The sequence below is a fragment of the Haliotis cracherodii genome, unplaced genomic scaffold, assembly GCF_022045235.1.
Source record: "Haliotis cracherodii isolate W230 unplaced genomic scaffold, xgHalCrac1.p SCAF_12, whole genome shotgun sequence".
Lineage (NCBI taxonomy): Eukaryota > Metazoa > Mollusca > Gastropoda > Lepetellida > Haliotidae > Haliotis > Haliotis cracherodii.
The window spans coordinates 19,992,712-20,009,499 of NW_027266267.1; the positions used below are offsets into that span (position 1 = coordinate 19,992,712).

The window sequence follows — 16,788 nt, forward strand, 5'->3', positions numbered from 1 at the left end:
ATGTGTTGGCTACCTCAATACAGTTATTTAGATACGAACTGAAGTTAGAATGGAACTTGTTCCGTTATTTATATTTCATGCCATGTTTTATATTTGCAGATGAAAGGGACCTTAGAAACACTCAGGGACGGACTGGAAATGAGGAATGCCGACAGGAAGTCCAAATCCTGACCCACAATACATCTGTGTGAGCGCTTACCTCAAACCTACCTGTCCAGTAGTCAATGGTAGAGGTCACAACTCCGCAAAACCAGCAACCATCTTGGGATCAGCAGCAAATGTTTCTGTGACATTTGATTGGTCAGTTGTTGTTTTGTCTCTGACCAATCAGGGACCAGGATTTTGAAGCTTGTGAAACTGTTACTGAATGTGATATAATGTCTCTGGTATACAAGAGAAAGTTGTTAATATTTATTTGACAATGAGAGAAGTCTCTCAGTTAAGTTATGACTATAGTAGATGCCCATGCAGAGTTTACACTGCTCAGTGGCGTCCAAATATCTGTTCTTTGTCATTTGCAAATTAATGGATTGAGATTTTCTCCAAACACAGGAGGTATGCCAAAATCATCCGCTTCTTAGAGAAGCATTTGACAAACATTTGGGACGCAGGTAGAAATGATCACCAAGTTATATCATGGCTGAACATTAAGCTTTGAGTCAGCACTCTGCTAGAATTGTTTCATTCCAACTTAATTCACATGGCGAAGGGGCTCGGGGATATTACAAGGGGTTCAAATTTTGAAATATTTAACTTCAGCTGGGGTGGAGGAGTCATTATCTAATGTTAAACTTCAAGGGGATCCACCTGGCAAGGTATATATCAATGATATGAAGGTACCGTATTCGACGTAATAAGCGCCCCGCTCTAATAAGCACCCACAGCGATAATTGCTAGCATATTGGCTAGTGAACAATCCCAATTAGCACCCCTTCTGATTGATCAATGTACACAAGACTTATTTATTCGTGTATAATACGCACCATGTTATATGCACCCTTAATTATGGGCAATTAAATCAGGAAAAATATATCTGTCGTATATAAACATTGTCAGCATAAACCACAAAATTTATTTTTCAACCCTGTTTCTTCCACCAAAATAATATTCTAATAAGAGGCCCCTATTTCTAATTTTGAGAGCGCCCTGGGCGCTTATTACGTTGAATACGGTATATGTCACACCATGGCCATGTGGTGGTATTGTCGGAGGGTCTACCTTGATCGGCACTGAAGTCGGCTTTTATACGAAAAGTGTTTACGTTTGTGTCCAAATTACTTCATTGTTGTCCTTGTTATGGTCCAAGTTCCAGGAACATCCGACACTTTTCATTCCAAGTAATGACATGAATTGTCACATTGTCAAACAAATAAAGGTCACCATCAAGCATTACATAACGGCTTCCTCACCAAACATATCATGTGACATTATGTCATGGTGGATTTGCCTCTTTGTCGGGTTGTCGACCACGATGATGTTCTTGTTGCACATAACAAACAAAGACATTTACAAATGTAATCAAATGTTGGTTATGAATTTGGAGACCGATAAATCCAAAATACTTCACTGTTACAAATTCAGCTGTAGGACCCAGATTGTTACAATGATGTGTTTTGTGTTGGATTCCAGCAGGCAACCACTAGATTTTTTCTGAATCTGTGCATGTGTTAAACATATCACTAACAAGACTGCATATGGGTTGACGTCACCTGCCACTAAGAGTAATGACAATGATTAGGGTCTTGTCCTAGCTATGACATCTTCCTGGGGGCAAGAGCGTCCACTAGCCTTTCTATCAAGGTCTTGTATCCACCTGCCACTAAGAGTAATGACAGTGATTAGGGTCTCGTCCTAGCTATGACATCTTCCTGGGGGCAAGAGCGTCCACTAGCCTTTCTATCAAGGTCTTGTATCCACCTGCCACCAAGAGTGGCGATTTTGTTACGCGATTTTGATTGGACTATGCGTAGATTTGTTAGTCCAGCCAAAATATGACTCCATGATACCAGCCTAGTTCGGCAAGGGTGGACACAGGACTTTTGTCAGGAACTCACTTGCCTCGGGAAGAGGTTATCTGACCAATGAGTGCTCAGATTTTTAATTGCCGTTGAGCAAGAAACATCCTGCGAACTGCAGTGATTCATGCATCATGTGCCCTAGTTGTGGTGCCACATGCTCTGCAGATTCCTTCAATGTCAGTCTGGGGGTTTCATAAAATGTTCATGCATGAGTTGGGCCTATATGACTGCGTCTAAGGCGCCGCGATTCGCTGTGCAGAGTTGCGTCCCTTGGGAACGCCAGAAACCTATGATTGTGGGTTTGAATCCTGGTTAGCCCCGATTATGTTTCTAGGTTTGTCAGCACCATACCCGTGCTCGTGGGTTTCACCGAAGTGGTAAACGTCAGAGACCTGCATCGCTTTGGGCTTTCCTCACACATTAAGCTGACTCGCCGTAATATGACTGGAATACTGTTAAAAGCGGCGTTAAACCCAACTCACTCACTCACTCACTCACTCACTCATTTTAATGACTGACTAAAAATAGACCCATGTCACAACTACACTGCATTCCGGCTGTTTGTATTTACGTCGGGTAGAGGGACGTTGTGTATCAAACCTGTGAAATACTTACGTTGTAACAATCTGGGACATGGTCCACAAATCGATCTTAGCGCTACGACTGTTGCAAGCCTATGTTAAAGTGTAGGAGTTACGATCACCTTAGCACTAAGATAGCTTTGTTCAGTGGGGCCCAGGAGTCATACCAACACATACTGGTGAAATAAGTACGGAGTATCGCAACACCCATCATCAAATAATTGCTTCAGACAATCAGGAGATCGGGAGATAGTAAGGTGAAACATAACACAAAGACAGAATGAGTTTTAGTGTCTGTTTATTAATCAAGATGACCTTTCAATGATGTTCACAGCCTGATCAGGGCCTGACTAGCATGCATCATGTTGGTTATGGCTTCGGGATGTGGATGGGGTGGGGTGGGGTGGGGTGGGGTGGGGTGGTGGTTATGGCTTCAGGATTGGGGGGTAGGGGGATGGGGGTTGAGGGGATTTTGTATCGAGATAAGAAATGTTTTCAGCTACAAAACCATATATTTCTTTATAGAACAATGAGTCTGAATTCTTTTGGAGGAAAACACATTGCAACAATGTAATTTTTGTGGTAGGCTATATTGGGTTTTTGGGCCACTGAGGTGTAATTATTTTTTTCAAGAAATTTTGGGGACAATATATTGTTTTAGATTAAATCCCTCTGCCCAATATGAAATAGTGGCTCCCATCCCATCAAGAAGGAACGAAATGTGTAAAATCTTTATTATAAGACATACCCAAGAAATACTTAACCATTTAATACAAGATTTTGTGCATCCATGTCTTACCACCCTTTATTTGTGATGGGGTGGTGTGGTTAAAGTACTGGCTAGACATCTGCACTGCCAGATTTTATCCCAACATGGGTTCCTTTGTGTGAAGCCCATTCTGGTCGAACAGGTCCCCATGGGGATCCAGGGTTAGAACAGTGCCCCAATGGGGATCCAGGGTTAGAACAGGTCCCCATGGGGATTCAGGGTTAGAACAGTGCCCCATGGGGATCCAGGGTTAGAACAGGTCCCCATGGGGATCCAGGGTTAGAACAGGTCCCCATGGGGATCCAGGGTTAGAACAGGTCCCCATGGGGATCCAGGGTTAGAACAGGTCCCCATGGGGATCCAGGGTTAGAACAGGTCACCGGCAACCTACAAACACTGTGGAGACTTTCATTTCAACATATCAGCATATTCCATGTCAGTTTGGTTGCCCTTTGATGTACTGAAGCCAGATAGTGCCGGGCCTGGAGTGAGACTGGGGTGCACGGTGCTGTGTGGGAGGTCGTGTTTTTTTGTTGAATATGTTATTCAGAGTTAATATATAAACACACATTTGTATATAGAGATCATAGTTTTGTATTGGGGATTACCCCGTGTGCACCTTGTTAGAATCTTGTTTAAACATTCCACACCCAGTTGACGTGTAGATTGCTTGCAATGTTTGTCTCATAGACGCAGCACTGTGTTATATGTTGGGAAAGCCTAGTTTGTGGGCTGCAGGACATGTGACATGCTGCTGGGTTATGGTCACGTGACATTGCACAGTGAGTGTCACGTGACATCATGAAGGTCGTATGGCACTGTACACTGTGAAGGTCATACGACATTGTATATTATGAAGGTCATGTGACATTTTGCAATGGTCATGTGACATTGTACACTTTGAAGGTCATGTGACCCACATTGTAAGGTTCATGTGACATGTTACGGTCTAATAGTCATGTGACATTATGCAGTGTGAAGGTCATGGTCAGAAATGATACTTAATAATTGCTGGAACACGACACGGTCCCGCCATTTGTAATATTGCCCTATGTAGACAGTCATACACTAATCCTCATGTCATGACATATGACATCTGCAGCCTCGTGACATCCTGGTACACACGTAAAGATCGGGGGTGAAATAGGTCTGAGGCAACCCATGCTTGCCGAAAAGGTGACTAACGGGATCGGGTGGTCAGGCTGACTGACTTGGTTGATCCATGTCATCGTATCCCAATCGCGTGGATCGATGCTCATGATGTCAATCACTGGATTGTCTGGTCCAGACTCAATCATTTACAGACTCCGGTCAATTAACTGGAATATTGCTGAGTGTGGCGATAAACAACAAACATACAAACATCTTATGAGACATCTTTAGTGATGTGACCTCATCGTCAGGTTAAAACTGGTCCAGCTTTGTCCATTATAAACAGTCAGGGCTGTTGTCAATATCACAAGCAATCAAATCATAACACATGTTTCTCGTACAGTTTGGTCGCGATTATCGAATTGCAGCCTTACTGCCATGCCGTATCAGTCATCCATTTGTCCAATGTTTCATTCTGTGTGGTGTTCTTTCCCTGGGTTGGCTTGTCTTGATTGACAGTGTGTGTTAAACATATTCATTTACAAAGGCAAAGGACACCATGTTGTATAGGCGGGGCTGACGTTGGGATTATGACCCATAAACCTGGGTTTCAGTGTTTCAGCATTTTAGGCAATTTTCAGACTACATTCATCATTCAAACATTTGTTTCTGTAGGCCACATAATATGTGAAGCAAATGCAAACGTCAGTTCTAGAGTGTCCTTGACAGCTTATATGTGTAATCATCCCTCACCGTAGGATGTGTGTCTCTTTGTTCCTGTACAATATGACTAAATGTCATGTATACTGCTCAAAAGAAGTGAAGGAACACTCAATTCTTTTCATATCACAATAGTTTATCTGTCATAAGTTATCGTCATATGAAACAATATGTTCTTTACCTTCTTCCGAGTAGTATATATGCCAGATATTGCTGCAGACAGTGTGCTTCTATACTGCTCAAAAATTGATAGGGATGCTGTTCTTTGATACACCAACTGATAAATATAGTCTGAAATATCTCAATATTCCTATCAATAGTTGAGTAGTATAGTTGCTCTAACAAATGTCTTGTTTCCATCTATAAATACCTGTGGAGCCTTGTTGTTAATGTGATGGCTTCGATTCACATGAACTAGCTGCCATCTGTCCCAAACTAAAATATAATTCCTTCCTTAATTAAAACAGGGGGCACGGACGGCCCAGTCGTCTAAGGCACCGCGATTCGCTGTGCAGAGTTGCGTCCCTTGGGCACGCCAGAAACCTATGATTGTGGGTTCGAATCCCGGTTTGCCCCGATTATGTTTCTAGGTTTGTCAGCACCATACCCGTGCTCGTGGGTTTCATCAAAGTGGTAAACGTCTGTGACCTGCATCACTTTTGGCTTTCCTCCCACATTAAGCTGACACGCCGTGATATAACTGTAATACTGTTAAAAGCGGCGTACAACCCAACTCACTCACTCACTCACTCCTTAATTAAAACCAATATAATGCCAGTCTAGGAAAAAAAAAATCACCTCAATTTTGCACCTTGCTCTGAAAAACCAATTTAATTTCGAGATTGAAGATTTTGTTTTGACAGCTCCCACTGTCTGCAGCCATGCATAGACTGTGATAATCATTTTGTGCAATATCTTGTCCTCCTTGTGTATGTGTTTGTCACTGCAGTTATCTCCCTTCTTCTCATGACCACCAGATGTCATGGTAGTTTTGGTGATAGATATACAGGTTATTCACTGGCACAGTGTAAGCAGACAGTATCTCATAGTATTTACACTGTAACCTCAGCCTGCCTGTTTTAGCTTGCGTTCTTACATAGGTGAGGCTTATTTCCATACACAAGATTGTACATATTTGTAAGCTCGTATTTGTGTGTGATGTGTGTGTATATGTAGGATGTTTGTCGTGGATACAGCCTTACTGACCTCCACACCTCTCCACTGCCATGGCAACACATTACAGGTGCGACGACATGAGGCCATTCTAATAGAGAGTGGGGTGGGTGTGTGGCGGGGAGGGGGGAGGGGGAGAGGGACAAGGGTTCATTGAGTAGACCAATGTCCAGTCTAGGTCTAGATGTTATAATTAGAAACGGTCAATTCAGAAGTTGTCTTTGTGTAATGAAAGCCATCAGTTCAATATATTTGCAGGAGGGGTGGGGTGGGTTCGGGGTGTATCTAAAAAAACCCACCTGATCCTAGAAAAAGAGGGAAGAGTAATTTTTCCTCAGGTTTTACACACAAAAATCAATTTTTTCACTGAAATGTAATGCACTGTGGGTAAAACCTTTTCATTACGCCTTTCAGAAAATATATTTATGTCTTTTAGCACTAACTGACAAAAAACAAACTGTCACAAACAATAATCCCATTCCCCCCCACCTCCCCAGAGTATTGTCAGATTGATATATTTCGTAATATTTGTGTGACATAGGTATTGATGGACTTAGATCCAACTTACTTGGATTGCTAATTAACCCCAATCTTGTACCCTTTTAGTCTCTTCAACTCAACACCCCCTGACATGCAATCCCCCGTCTATCCCAACAATTGACTTCTTCTCTCACAATGGTGCTGTCAATGTTGCTATGATTTAGTAAGGAGAATTTGATATTGCGTAAATCAAAAGATAGCTGTAATTTCAGATTGGTATCTATTTTTCAGTAAACAGAATGATGTCCTATATACATAAATACGGATGCAAGAGGTGTATGTGTATGATATGTTAATCTCTGAAATTTCAAATGTGAGCTTGGAAATCCCCCTGTGTAGTATGGCCTCATATCGTCCGACCTGAGTGTGTATATGCAGACTGTTATCACTGATAGCTACGCCATCCCTATGATGACTGCATCAGTTGGCCAACATGTTTCTTGATATTTTCCATTGCAGTTTTAGCAACTTTTGCTTCGTCTATTTTTCAGTTCCAATTTATGGGTACGAGGAAACAGGTCCTGGCTAGACAATGGTGATGCTTTCACTTTCAGATGGACTCTGTCCAAAAACATTTGCAGAGAAGATGATTTGTGTTGTATTGGTGGTGTTGCTCGTTTTATGTGTCTTTTCTGGATTATTTTTAATAACATTTGAATATTGTGCCATGTAAGTCGGAACTCTAACTGTAACCCATGAGGGTCAAGGACACTAAGGAGAGAACAGCTTGTCCAGTTTGGGCGAGTTTGTTCTTAGACCCTGCACTACAAGAAGATGAAGTTATCATTTGTTTGAGTCGGTATCTCAGGGTATACTGAACAAAGAATTTGATCATGAACATTTTGGGGGCATTTCTATAAATATTGTGTGCTCAGTCTTCATCCAAATGTTCATGATCCTTGTCTTGTTCAGTATGTGTACTCATAAATAGGTCAAGGTCATTGGCATCACTTTAATGACCTTGTCGTTTTGGAATATTTACATCTAAAATTGGGAGATGCTTGGGACCCAGAAAGAGTTCCTTCTCAGTCCACACCAGGACCATGTTGCTCTCAATGTGTGGGTGTTGCTCCAGACTGTCACACTTAAACATGACTGGTTCACTGAGGTCATTGGTACTTCTGATGTGGAACAGGGCTGTGGTCCACAGAGGTCATTTATTTCTACCTCCTGATTTGGCTCCGAGCTCTGGTCCCCCACATGAGGTCATTCGTACTTCTGATGTGGAACAGGGCTGTGGTCCACAGAGGTCATTTATTTCTACCTCCTGATTGGGCTCCGAGCTCTGGTCCCCCACATGAGGTCATTTGTACTTCTGATGTGGAACAGGGCTGTGGTCCACAGAGGTAATTTATTTCTACCTCCTGATTTGGCTCCGAGCTCTGGTCCCCACATGAGGTCATTTGTATCTTGTGATAGACTCTGATGTAGATAGTTAGACCTTTGAGGTGTTCAAGTCCAAACCAGAGGGCCAGACATCTTATCTGCCTGTGATAATTCCTACTGTTGTCAAGATCAAAGATAGATATATATCAAAGCCAGATGCTACATAGTTGAAACATAATATAATATGTCACCATGGTAACCTCTACTTCAGGGACACAGGTTTCGACGAACGCATCCCACTCTTGTTTAGTCTTCAACAGTAATTTCCGAATGTGTATTCATTTGGTACGTAGTTATGTAGACATATGGGGAAACTTAGGGATATAATTTGTTTCAATTCTTTTGTGTTTGGGACAATCCAAAACAACTCTCCCACCTGACAGGTATGTCGTTCTTTTGTTGAAGAATGACTAAAACTCTGAATGAAAGTCTGCGAAGGTGCCATGGTGACATGATTTAGCTGAGGCTGTTTTGTCCTGTGATGTCTCCAACCAGTCTTGTATATAGTTGTAAGGGGAGTAGTACCTGGAGTTTACGATGTACATAGCTGTAAGGGGAGTAGTACCCTTAGTCTACATTGTACATAGTACAGAGAACATTTGCACTGTCATATTTTCATCATTTTTCTCAGATTGAAAAAGTATATAAACTATTTCAAAATATGAGCTGTTTCCTGTTATGCTTTGTTTGTTTGTATGTTGTTTAACGCCGCAGTCAGCAATATTCAAGCTATATCACAGTGGTCTGTAAGTAATCGTGTCTGGACCAGGCAGTCCAGTGATTGACAACATGAGCATTGATCCATGCAATTGTTATCGATGACATGCATCAACCAAGTCAGCAAGCCTGACCACCTGATCCCGTTAGTCGCCTCTTACGACAAGTATGCCTTTTACGGCAAGCATGGGTTGCTGAACACCTATTCTACCCCGGATCTTCACGGGCCTCCTGCTTTGCAATTACAGAGAGCTTTCTTAAAACGGATTGGAGAACATGAACAAGAGCATTACAGAACAAGGTGATTCGAGGTTAAATGGGGTTTAACGTCACACCCAAGATTATTGCACTTATAAAGCAACATGCATGCACATGTGAGTGTGTGTGGCTGCTTGTACTAGTCCTGACTGATGGCGATTTATAGTGATTGCCTACTGAGATAACATGCCGCAGTTAAACATAAATATCCTACTCAGACAGAGTATGCTGACTCCAAGGCGACCAGTCCTTGTTTTTGCCCCTTAATGCCAAGCACAAAAGATTGAACCCCGGACCTTCGGCTCTCTTGGCAGACGCCCTTACCACTAGACTATTGTTTGGTTTGGTTTGTTGTTTAACGCCGCACTCAGCAATATTCCAGCGGCGTTCTGCAAATATTCGAGTCTGGACCAGACAATCAAGAGATTCATATCATAATCATCGATCCACACATTTGGGATACGTTGACATGCATCAACCAAGTCAGCGAGCCTGACCACCCGATACCGTGAGTCGCTTCTTACAACAAGCATAGTTGCCTTTTACGGCAAGCATGGGTTGCTGAAAACCTATTTTTCACTGGATCTTCATGGGTCACTAGACCATGGAGGCGGGCGCATTACAAAACAAGCATATTAAGCCTAATCGCCTGTTACTATAATGAAGTTACATTTTGCCAATAAGGCTTTTTTATTTAGTCGGTTTACGAATCTGCCAACCCAAAATACTGAAAAGAGGGAGAAACAAAATTGAATTTAAATTATCATTTATTGATTTTTTTTATCCCCACTGACCAGAATAAAAAATAAAAGAATAACAAATATCTTTTCTAAAATCTTGTAACCAGAACACTTTTCCAGAGAACACTTTACATCAAAACTCACTCCTTTGCAGAAGGGATTGCTTCAGAAAATTATTTACGCTGCAGGGTTGACAGTATTAAAAAGGGGCATAACTCCAGCCACATTAGAATATCATCCGAGATTACTTTTTTGCACTGCCTATTTTATATATTTTGACCAACTAAATAAATACAGATCTAAACAAATTTGGACCAAGCAACTGAGTGAATGAAAGAATTAGCAGCCATCCACACCATACATAAATATTTGAGTCAAGGCCATGCAAATCAGTGAATGAACAAATAAGCAACCATCCACACCACACATAAATATTTAAGTCGAGGCCAGGCAAATCAGTGAAGGAAAGAATTAGCAACCATCCACACCACACATAAATATTTAAGTCAAGGCCAGACAAATCAGTGACCAATATAGAGAACAACATCACACCCTTTTGGGCTCGATGACGGATCAACCAAGCCACAGTACCTGGCCAGCAAATGTCGCTTTACGACAATCCTGGGGAAACACAACACAATGTGTAAAACAAAAATATATACAACATAATGTGAACAACAACATGATGTACACAAGGAAGACAATTTGACAACATTATTTTCACAATGTCTTGTGTCCAAGAAGACAATGTGTACAACATGATGTATACAAGAAGACAATGTGTACAACACGATGTATACAAGAAGACAATGTGTATAACACGATGTATACAAGAAGACAATGTTTACAACACGATGAATACAAGAAGACAATGTGTACAACACGATGTATACAAGAAGACAATGTGTACAACACGATGTATACAAGAAGACAATGTGTACAACACGATGTATACAAGAAGACAATGTGTACAACACGATGTATACAAGAAGACCATGTGTATAACACGATGAATACAAGAAGACAATGTGTACAACACGATGTATACAAGAAGACAATGTGTACAACGCGATGTATACAAGAAGACCATGTGTACAACACGATGTATACAAGAAGACAATGTGTACAACACGATGTATACAAGAAGACAATGTGTACAACACGATGTATACAAGAAGACAATGTGTACAACACGATGTATACAAGTAGGCAATGTGTACAACACGATGTATACAAGTAGGCAATGTGTACAACACGATGTGTACAAGACAATGTGTACAACATGATGTATACAAGTAGGCTATGTGTACAACACAATGTATACAAGTAGGCAATGTGTACAACACGACGTATACAAGAAGACAATGTGTACAACACGATGTATACAAGACAATGTGTACAACACGATGTATACAAGAAGACAATGTGTACAACACGATGTATACAAGAAGACAATGTGTACAACATGATGTATACAAGTAGGCAATGTGTACAACACGATGTGTACAAGACAATGTGTACAGCCGTCATTACCGGTCATTTGACTTGCATTCGATTCCGAGGAGCAATGAAATCTATGCTTTGTATCGTCCAATCTGCGAGAAATCGGCCCCCGTCTGTCTCCTGGTTTAGGTAGTCAGGAACCCAGTCTAAGTCCGGTATACTGCCTCGAAAAGTCAAACACAATACAACTGGAAAACCTTGACTCGAGGCATCAATACGGGGTTGGTTGTACTTTAGTGAAATTTGCCTCATTTCAGAACGGCTTCAAAATTAAAAAATCAAGACAGCCCCAAAATGTTAAAATAGCCACAAACCCTCAGTCAAAACGGCCACAGGAAAAACACTCGTCACAACGAACGCTAAATAAGTCATAATGGCCACGGGAAAATAGTCACAACGGCCGCAACAAAAACGTCATGACGGCCTCACCAAATCGTCATGACGGCAACATCAAAACGACATGACGGCAACAACACAAAAGTCCTAGTAAACAATTCCTTCTCGGCCTTCGCTGCCAAAGGGTTGATTGGACAATGATTATGCATGGATTTCGCTAAATGTCCTGTGCATGACTGAGCAGAGAGGGAATTCCCTCGACTGTAATTTTGGATTCCCTGACATTCATTAGTAATAAAAGTAGTCCGCTTCGGTGGAGGCGGGTTAATTTTTCCGGCGCAGTGGTGACTTGGCATTACTCAACTGCCACAGGCTAATTTGCAAATCACGTGACCGGGCTTTTCTCTTGTTTGTAAACAATAGCGCTTTTTCAGAAATCAGAATAGAAGGACTAATGCAAGTATTTAGGGGCGCTTTGCATACTGTTTTGCATTTAGTATATAGATATGCTACTACAACTGCGACAGTGAGTTGCATGACTATACATATTTTTACATCAAGGTGACTGTATCGCTTGCTCTCCTAGGGCGTCGATGACAGCACGTGGAGCCGTACAATCAATGTAAACATAGGATAACTAATCCAAAGGAAATATATAGTTTTCTCAATGAAAGTTAACCATTCTATGACATATGTTTATCTAGATATGTAGACTTGTCATAAATGAAACAGATGAACAGCAATAGTCAGTTGACTGACACAGATAGTTTGCCATGGTTTACTTTGCTACTGCAGTCCGTGTCTGACCTAGATTGAAACACGGAACCTGATGTGATTACCTTACCCCCAAATCGAAACTGGACACTGACTAGAACGGACGTTAAATTACGGAGAATCACATCCCTTCAATCCACCATTCATCCAGCTAACGCTGTAAGGTATAACGCAACATTTCCTTAGCACTTAGGCTTTCACAACAATGCACAAACAGAATCTGAAAACGCAGTATGATGTAAAGCATCGTGAAAACAGGCTACAATTAGTAAGCTTGCCATCTTTAGTTGCCCTGTCCAATTTGATTTTCTTTCGAGATTAGATATTTTTAAGCTACAGGCACAAATAATCTTTTTTTTTTATAACTATGAGTCTGATTTTTAAAAATATGAAAATCAAAGCAACAATATCATTTTTGGAAATGCGATTTCCTTTTATAACATTTTATTCCTCACGGATTTTCGGTGACTAGGATTAGGATCCTGAGAACATCCTACAGTTTTCTAGCATAACGGTGGAACATTTAGGTATGCTGTTTGCATTCTCGAGGACGTTTTCATAACACACATACCATTTCATCGTATTGGAAATGTGTACCCCTTTAATTGAAGATGCTTCGATTAGGTATGCAGGCGCCCAAAACTTATTCCTTATTTCCCCGAAATCCGTTCAAATGGACTCAGTCAGTTATTGTTTTTCACATACCCGCGGGATTTCTGTCCCAACCTCGAATTTTTACAGTTAAATGGGGTTGAGATAAAAGTTAGGGATGATGTTGTAGTAACCCTCATTATATGTCGTGTCTTTTTTTTGTCCCAATAATAATGAACAGATTGATATTTTTAATTGTTCTTCTAACCAAACAAAAACCATATGTTGCACACCTCAAGGTTTGTCAGTCCACGTAGCCTCTGGCCCGGTACAATAATGCACCGGGTTGCCAATGCCCCGCGGTTTTGTTGTAATTTCGGATCGGCACGAACCTGTGGGATTTTTGGGACCTCAGTTCTTCTCAAGAACGCGTTACAAATATCCGGCAAATGAGCGTCGTTGTGCTTCGGGGAGGCTGAAAATTTTCGGATCCGTGCGTATTTTCGGATCCCTATGTATTGCTGACTGCGATTGTCTGTAACTTCGGATTTCTTAATCAATGAGGATGATGTATGTTTGCCCGGAAAATACACGCTCCGCATGGTTAAGGAGCACACACAAGGCAGGAGGAAAATAGTCCTCATTGACTTTGGAGGTTGCTTTACGGAAATTCGGATCTGGCGGAATTGCTAGCTGCGCGAAGCTACTTGAATAGGCGGTACATGGACCGCGGCCCTGTTACGTAGAGACGAGCGAGAGAGTCCATGGCCGAACGCCGGGCAGCTGATTTCGACACACGATTCTGAGAACTCGGCACGAGATACGCGAAAGCAAGCCTCCCTCCATAATTTCGGATCGCGTTTTCAGAAACGAATGAATGAATTTATTTCCTTCTTACTTCGCGGGTCGGGTACACACGCCAATCAGCACACCAAACACATCATCATCTTTACGTGATGGCAAAGGGCTAATTAATTATTTTAGTGACAGCAATAATATAAAAACCAGATCATGAAGTTTATCATCATAGACAATCTCTGACTGTTTTGACTTGATATTTCACATACTCTCAGTATTGAATATTGGTGGCAAATGGACACATTCATGATTATTCTGAGAACAATTGTATGGAACACGTTGCTCGACAAAATATGATTACAATTTGGATATTAAACAAGGTCCTTTGGGTTTGGTTCTAAAAATAACACAATATGATGGAAAATGTGCAGTTGCCAATAAGTATATGCGTATACATATTCCTTATTTTCATAAATATACTCCAAAAACATGAAATGATTGATAACATGCATGGCAAGCAGGACAACATCTATATTCCCATTGCATACCTGCAATGCGTGTCAGTTGCAACCTTTGAGTATATTTTCCCATATCAATCAGTAGAATAAAAATGTATCATACTTGCATATCCCACAAATATTACCAAGTACTTGGCGCCCGTATGTATGTAGCACATTCATTAAAGATATATTATTACAAAACAATCAGTTGGGTGCTTGAATATTGTTTACCTATATGTAAATTACATGGTAAACAATGTTAACGTTTTGTCGACGAATCTACACTTGCAGCCAAAAATCAGACAATTTAAAAATACGTTTTTCAATGTACGCCATTTAACATGAATATGGTTTTTCATATTTTTCTAAGACAGCGGCCGTGATCAATGCATCATCATTTATTTCTAAAGAAAATGGTAATCAAGAAATTATTACACTCGCATGCGTACACGCTATTTTTGAAATATATATATTATCTATCTACTCTTACAATTAATTCCTGTACTAAATACTGGTTGGGTTTTTTTGGTCAGTTTTTATGTAACATACCAAAATTACAGACAGCTCCCCGTGCGTCGTTCCCGCGGGGCACATGAACGGCTCAGGTTACACTCATAACTTCGGATCGCCCGGCACTTGGCGTTGATTATTTGATAAGGTCGGATCTGTGCAGAAGTGCGAATTGCAGTCGATCTTTTCAGGAATCCCTCCGCTTAACGCCGTGACTATGGCGATTTGTTCGGCATGTTTTAGGACATCGGCGAATGGGAACGAGTACCGCGCTTAACATCGGATCTTTCTCGGCAAAACTTTGTTCACGCTCTAATTTCGGATCAGGGACAAAATATGCAGTAGAGGTGGGTTAAACCGACCATCGTGACCACATGGCACGGAGGATTGTCGAGAAGGCTCGGGAGCGGGCACGGCAGCTTCAGCGAAACCACCAGGAAGTACTAGCGCCAAACAAATTTCGGATATGCCGACGCTCTACGCCGCTTCATTGGTAATATCGGACAGGTGGGGAAAACTGCATGACTCATAGAAACTTTGCTGATTTTTGAACGACGGGATCGGCGACTACATGCCAGCTGGTAGCAGTGGAAGTTGACTTCCATTCCGGTAAGATTAATCTCACTCGCGAGAATAATTTCTGTGCATGGGCCTAGTATGTCTGGTTAGTTTCGGATCCCGCGGCTAGTTAATGCTGTGACTGAAAATGCGTTGTGTGGTGTGTGCGCGCGTGTGGTGGGTGGTGTGTGTGTGTGGTAGTTAGTTAGTTAGTAGTAGGTAGTTAGTAGTAAGTAGTATAGTACTAGTAGTAATAGTACTAGGTGGTTGGTAAATAAATATAAAACAACCGCACAAGTGACGTCAGAGACAATTACGGCACAACATATGCTTGAATCTCAATTACGAAATAGAGAAATTATGACAATACTAATACAATTCAGGTTAATTAGTTTAATAAGATTGGAATATAATTTGGTTGTTATATTATGTAAACCCCCCCCCCCCCCCCCCTCCCCCCATCCGACATAACTGCTTAGGAAAAACGATAAGACGTCATCTCTGGAAAATCGCTGCATTCGCTCTCATCATTCATGAAATGCACCGGTCACTCCTCTTGCCCTGGCATTAGGGGTCAGACAGGGGGGAAAAAAACATTGTTTTTTTTTTCCAATCAGGGAGCAGATTTTTTTCGGATCCCGTGCCACGGGAAGAGGCGAGCGAAAGAACGCGGTAGTTCGCGAATCGTGTTCACGTTGATGATTCTCAGGTACTTATGACGAAACAGAAGCAAGCATCTCGGATTTTACCGTCGGTTTTCGGATTCGCTTAACCATAGTTGTTTTCTGCGTTTTCTCGGATTCCCAACGCTGCTTAATCTACGGAGACGAGTACCGTGACCACGTTGTGATGGGTCGCGAGCCAGTTGCCTGGTTGTAACGTATTTTCTTCGGATCATTAGTGTAACTTCGGATCCTGTAAGCAGTAAGGTTTGTTGAGTAGTAATATCGGATCCATGGCGAAAACTGCATGATGGAGAGAATCATCGGAACATTTGGACACTTGTTACACATTATGCTCGCGTATGGTCGACAACCGGGTCTTACGCCCTGCGCTCTCAGATTAATCTGAGCCCAACAGTCATGCCAGCTACTTCTCATAACTTTTCATTGTTATTTCGGATCGCATATAAAATTTGACGATCAAGTATGTCGGCGCAAAATCTTGAGCCGCCGCGTCAAAGCTACCTCACAAGAGGTACACTCACGCCCCTCTTCCTATGCT

The 16,788-nt window shown here is 41.6% G+C and overlaps 1 protein-coding gene across 1 annotated transcript in view; it reads left to right on the forward strand.

Annotated features, from left to right (window-relative positions):
• The window catches only part of LOC139458237 (protein Aster-B-like), a 91,302-nt gene extending 88,315 nt beyond the window's left edge, over positions 1–2,987 (forward strand). The window contains exon 17 of the mRNA XM_071239604.1: positions 100–2,987. Coding sequence (XP_071095705.1) covers positions 100–171 — 72 coding nt within the window. The 3' untranslated portion in view covers positions 172–2,987. The remainder of the gene's footprint in view (positions 1–99) is intronic.
• Positions 2,988–16,788: the final 13,801 nt, after the last annotated feature.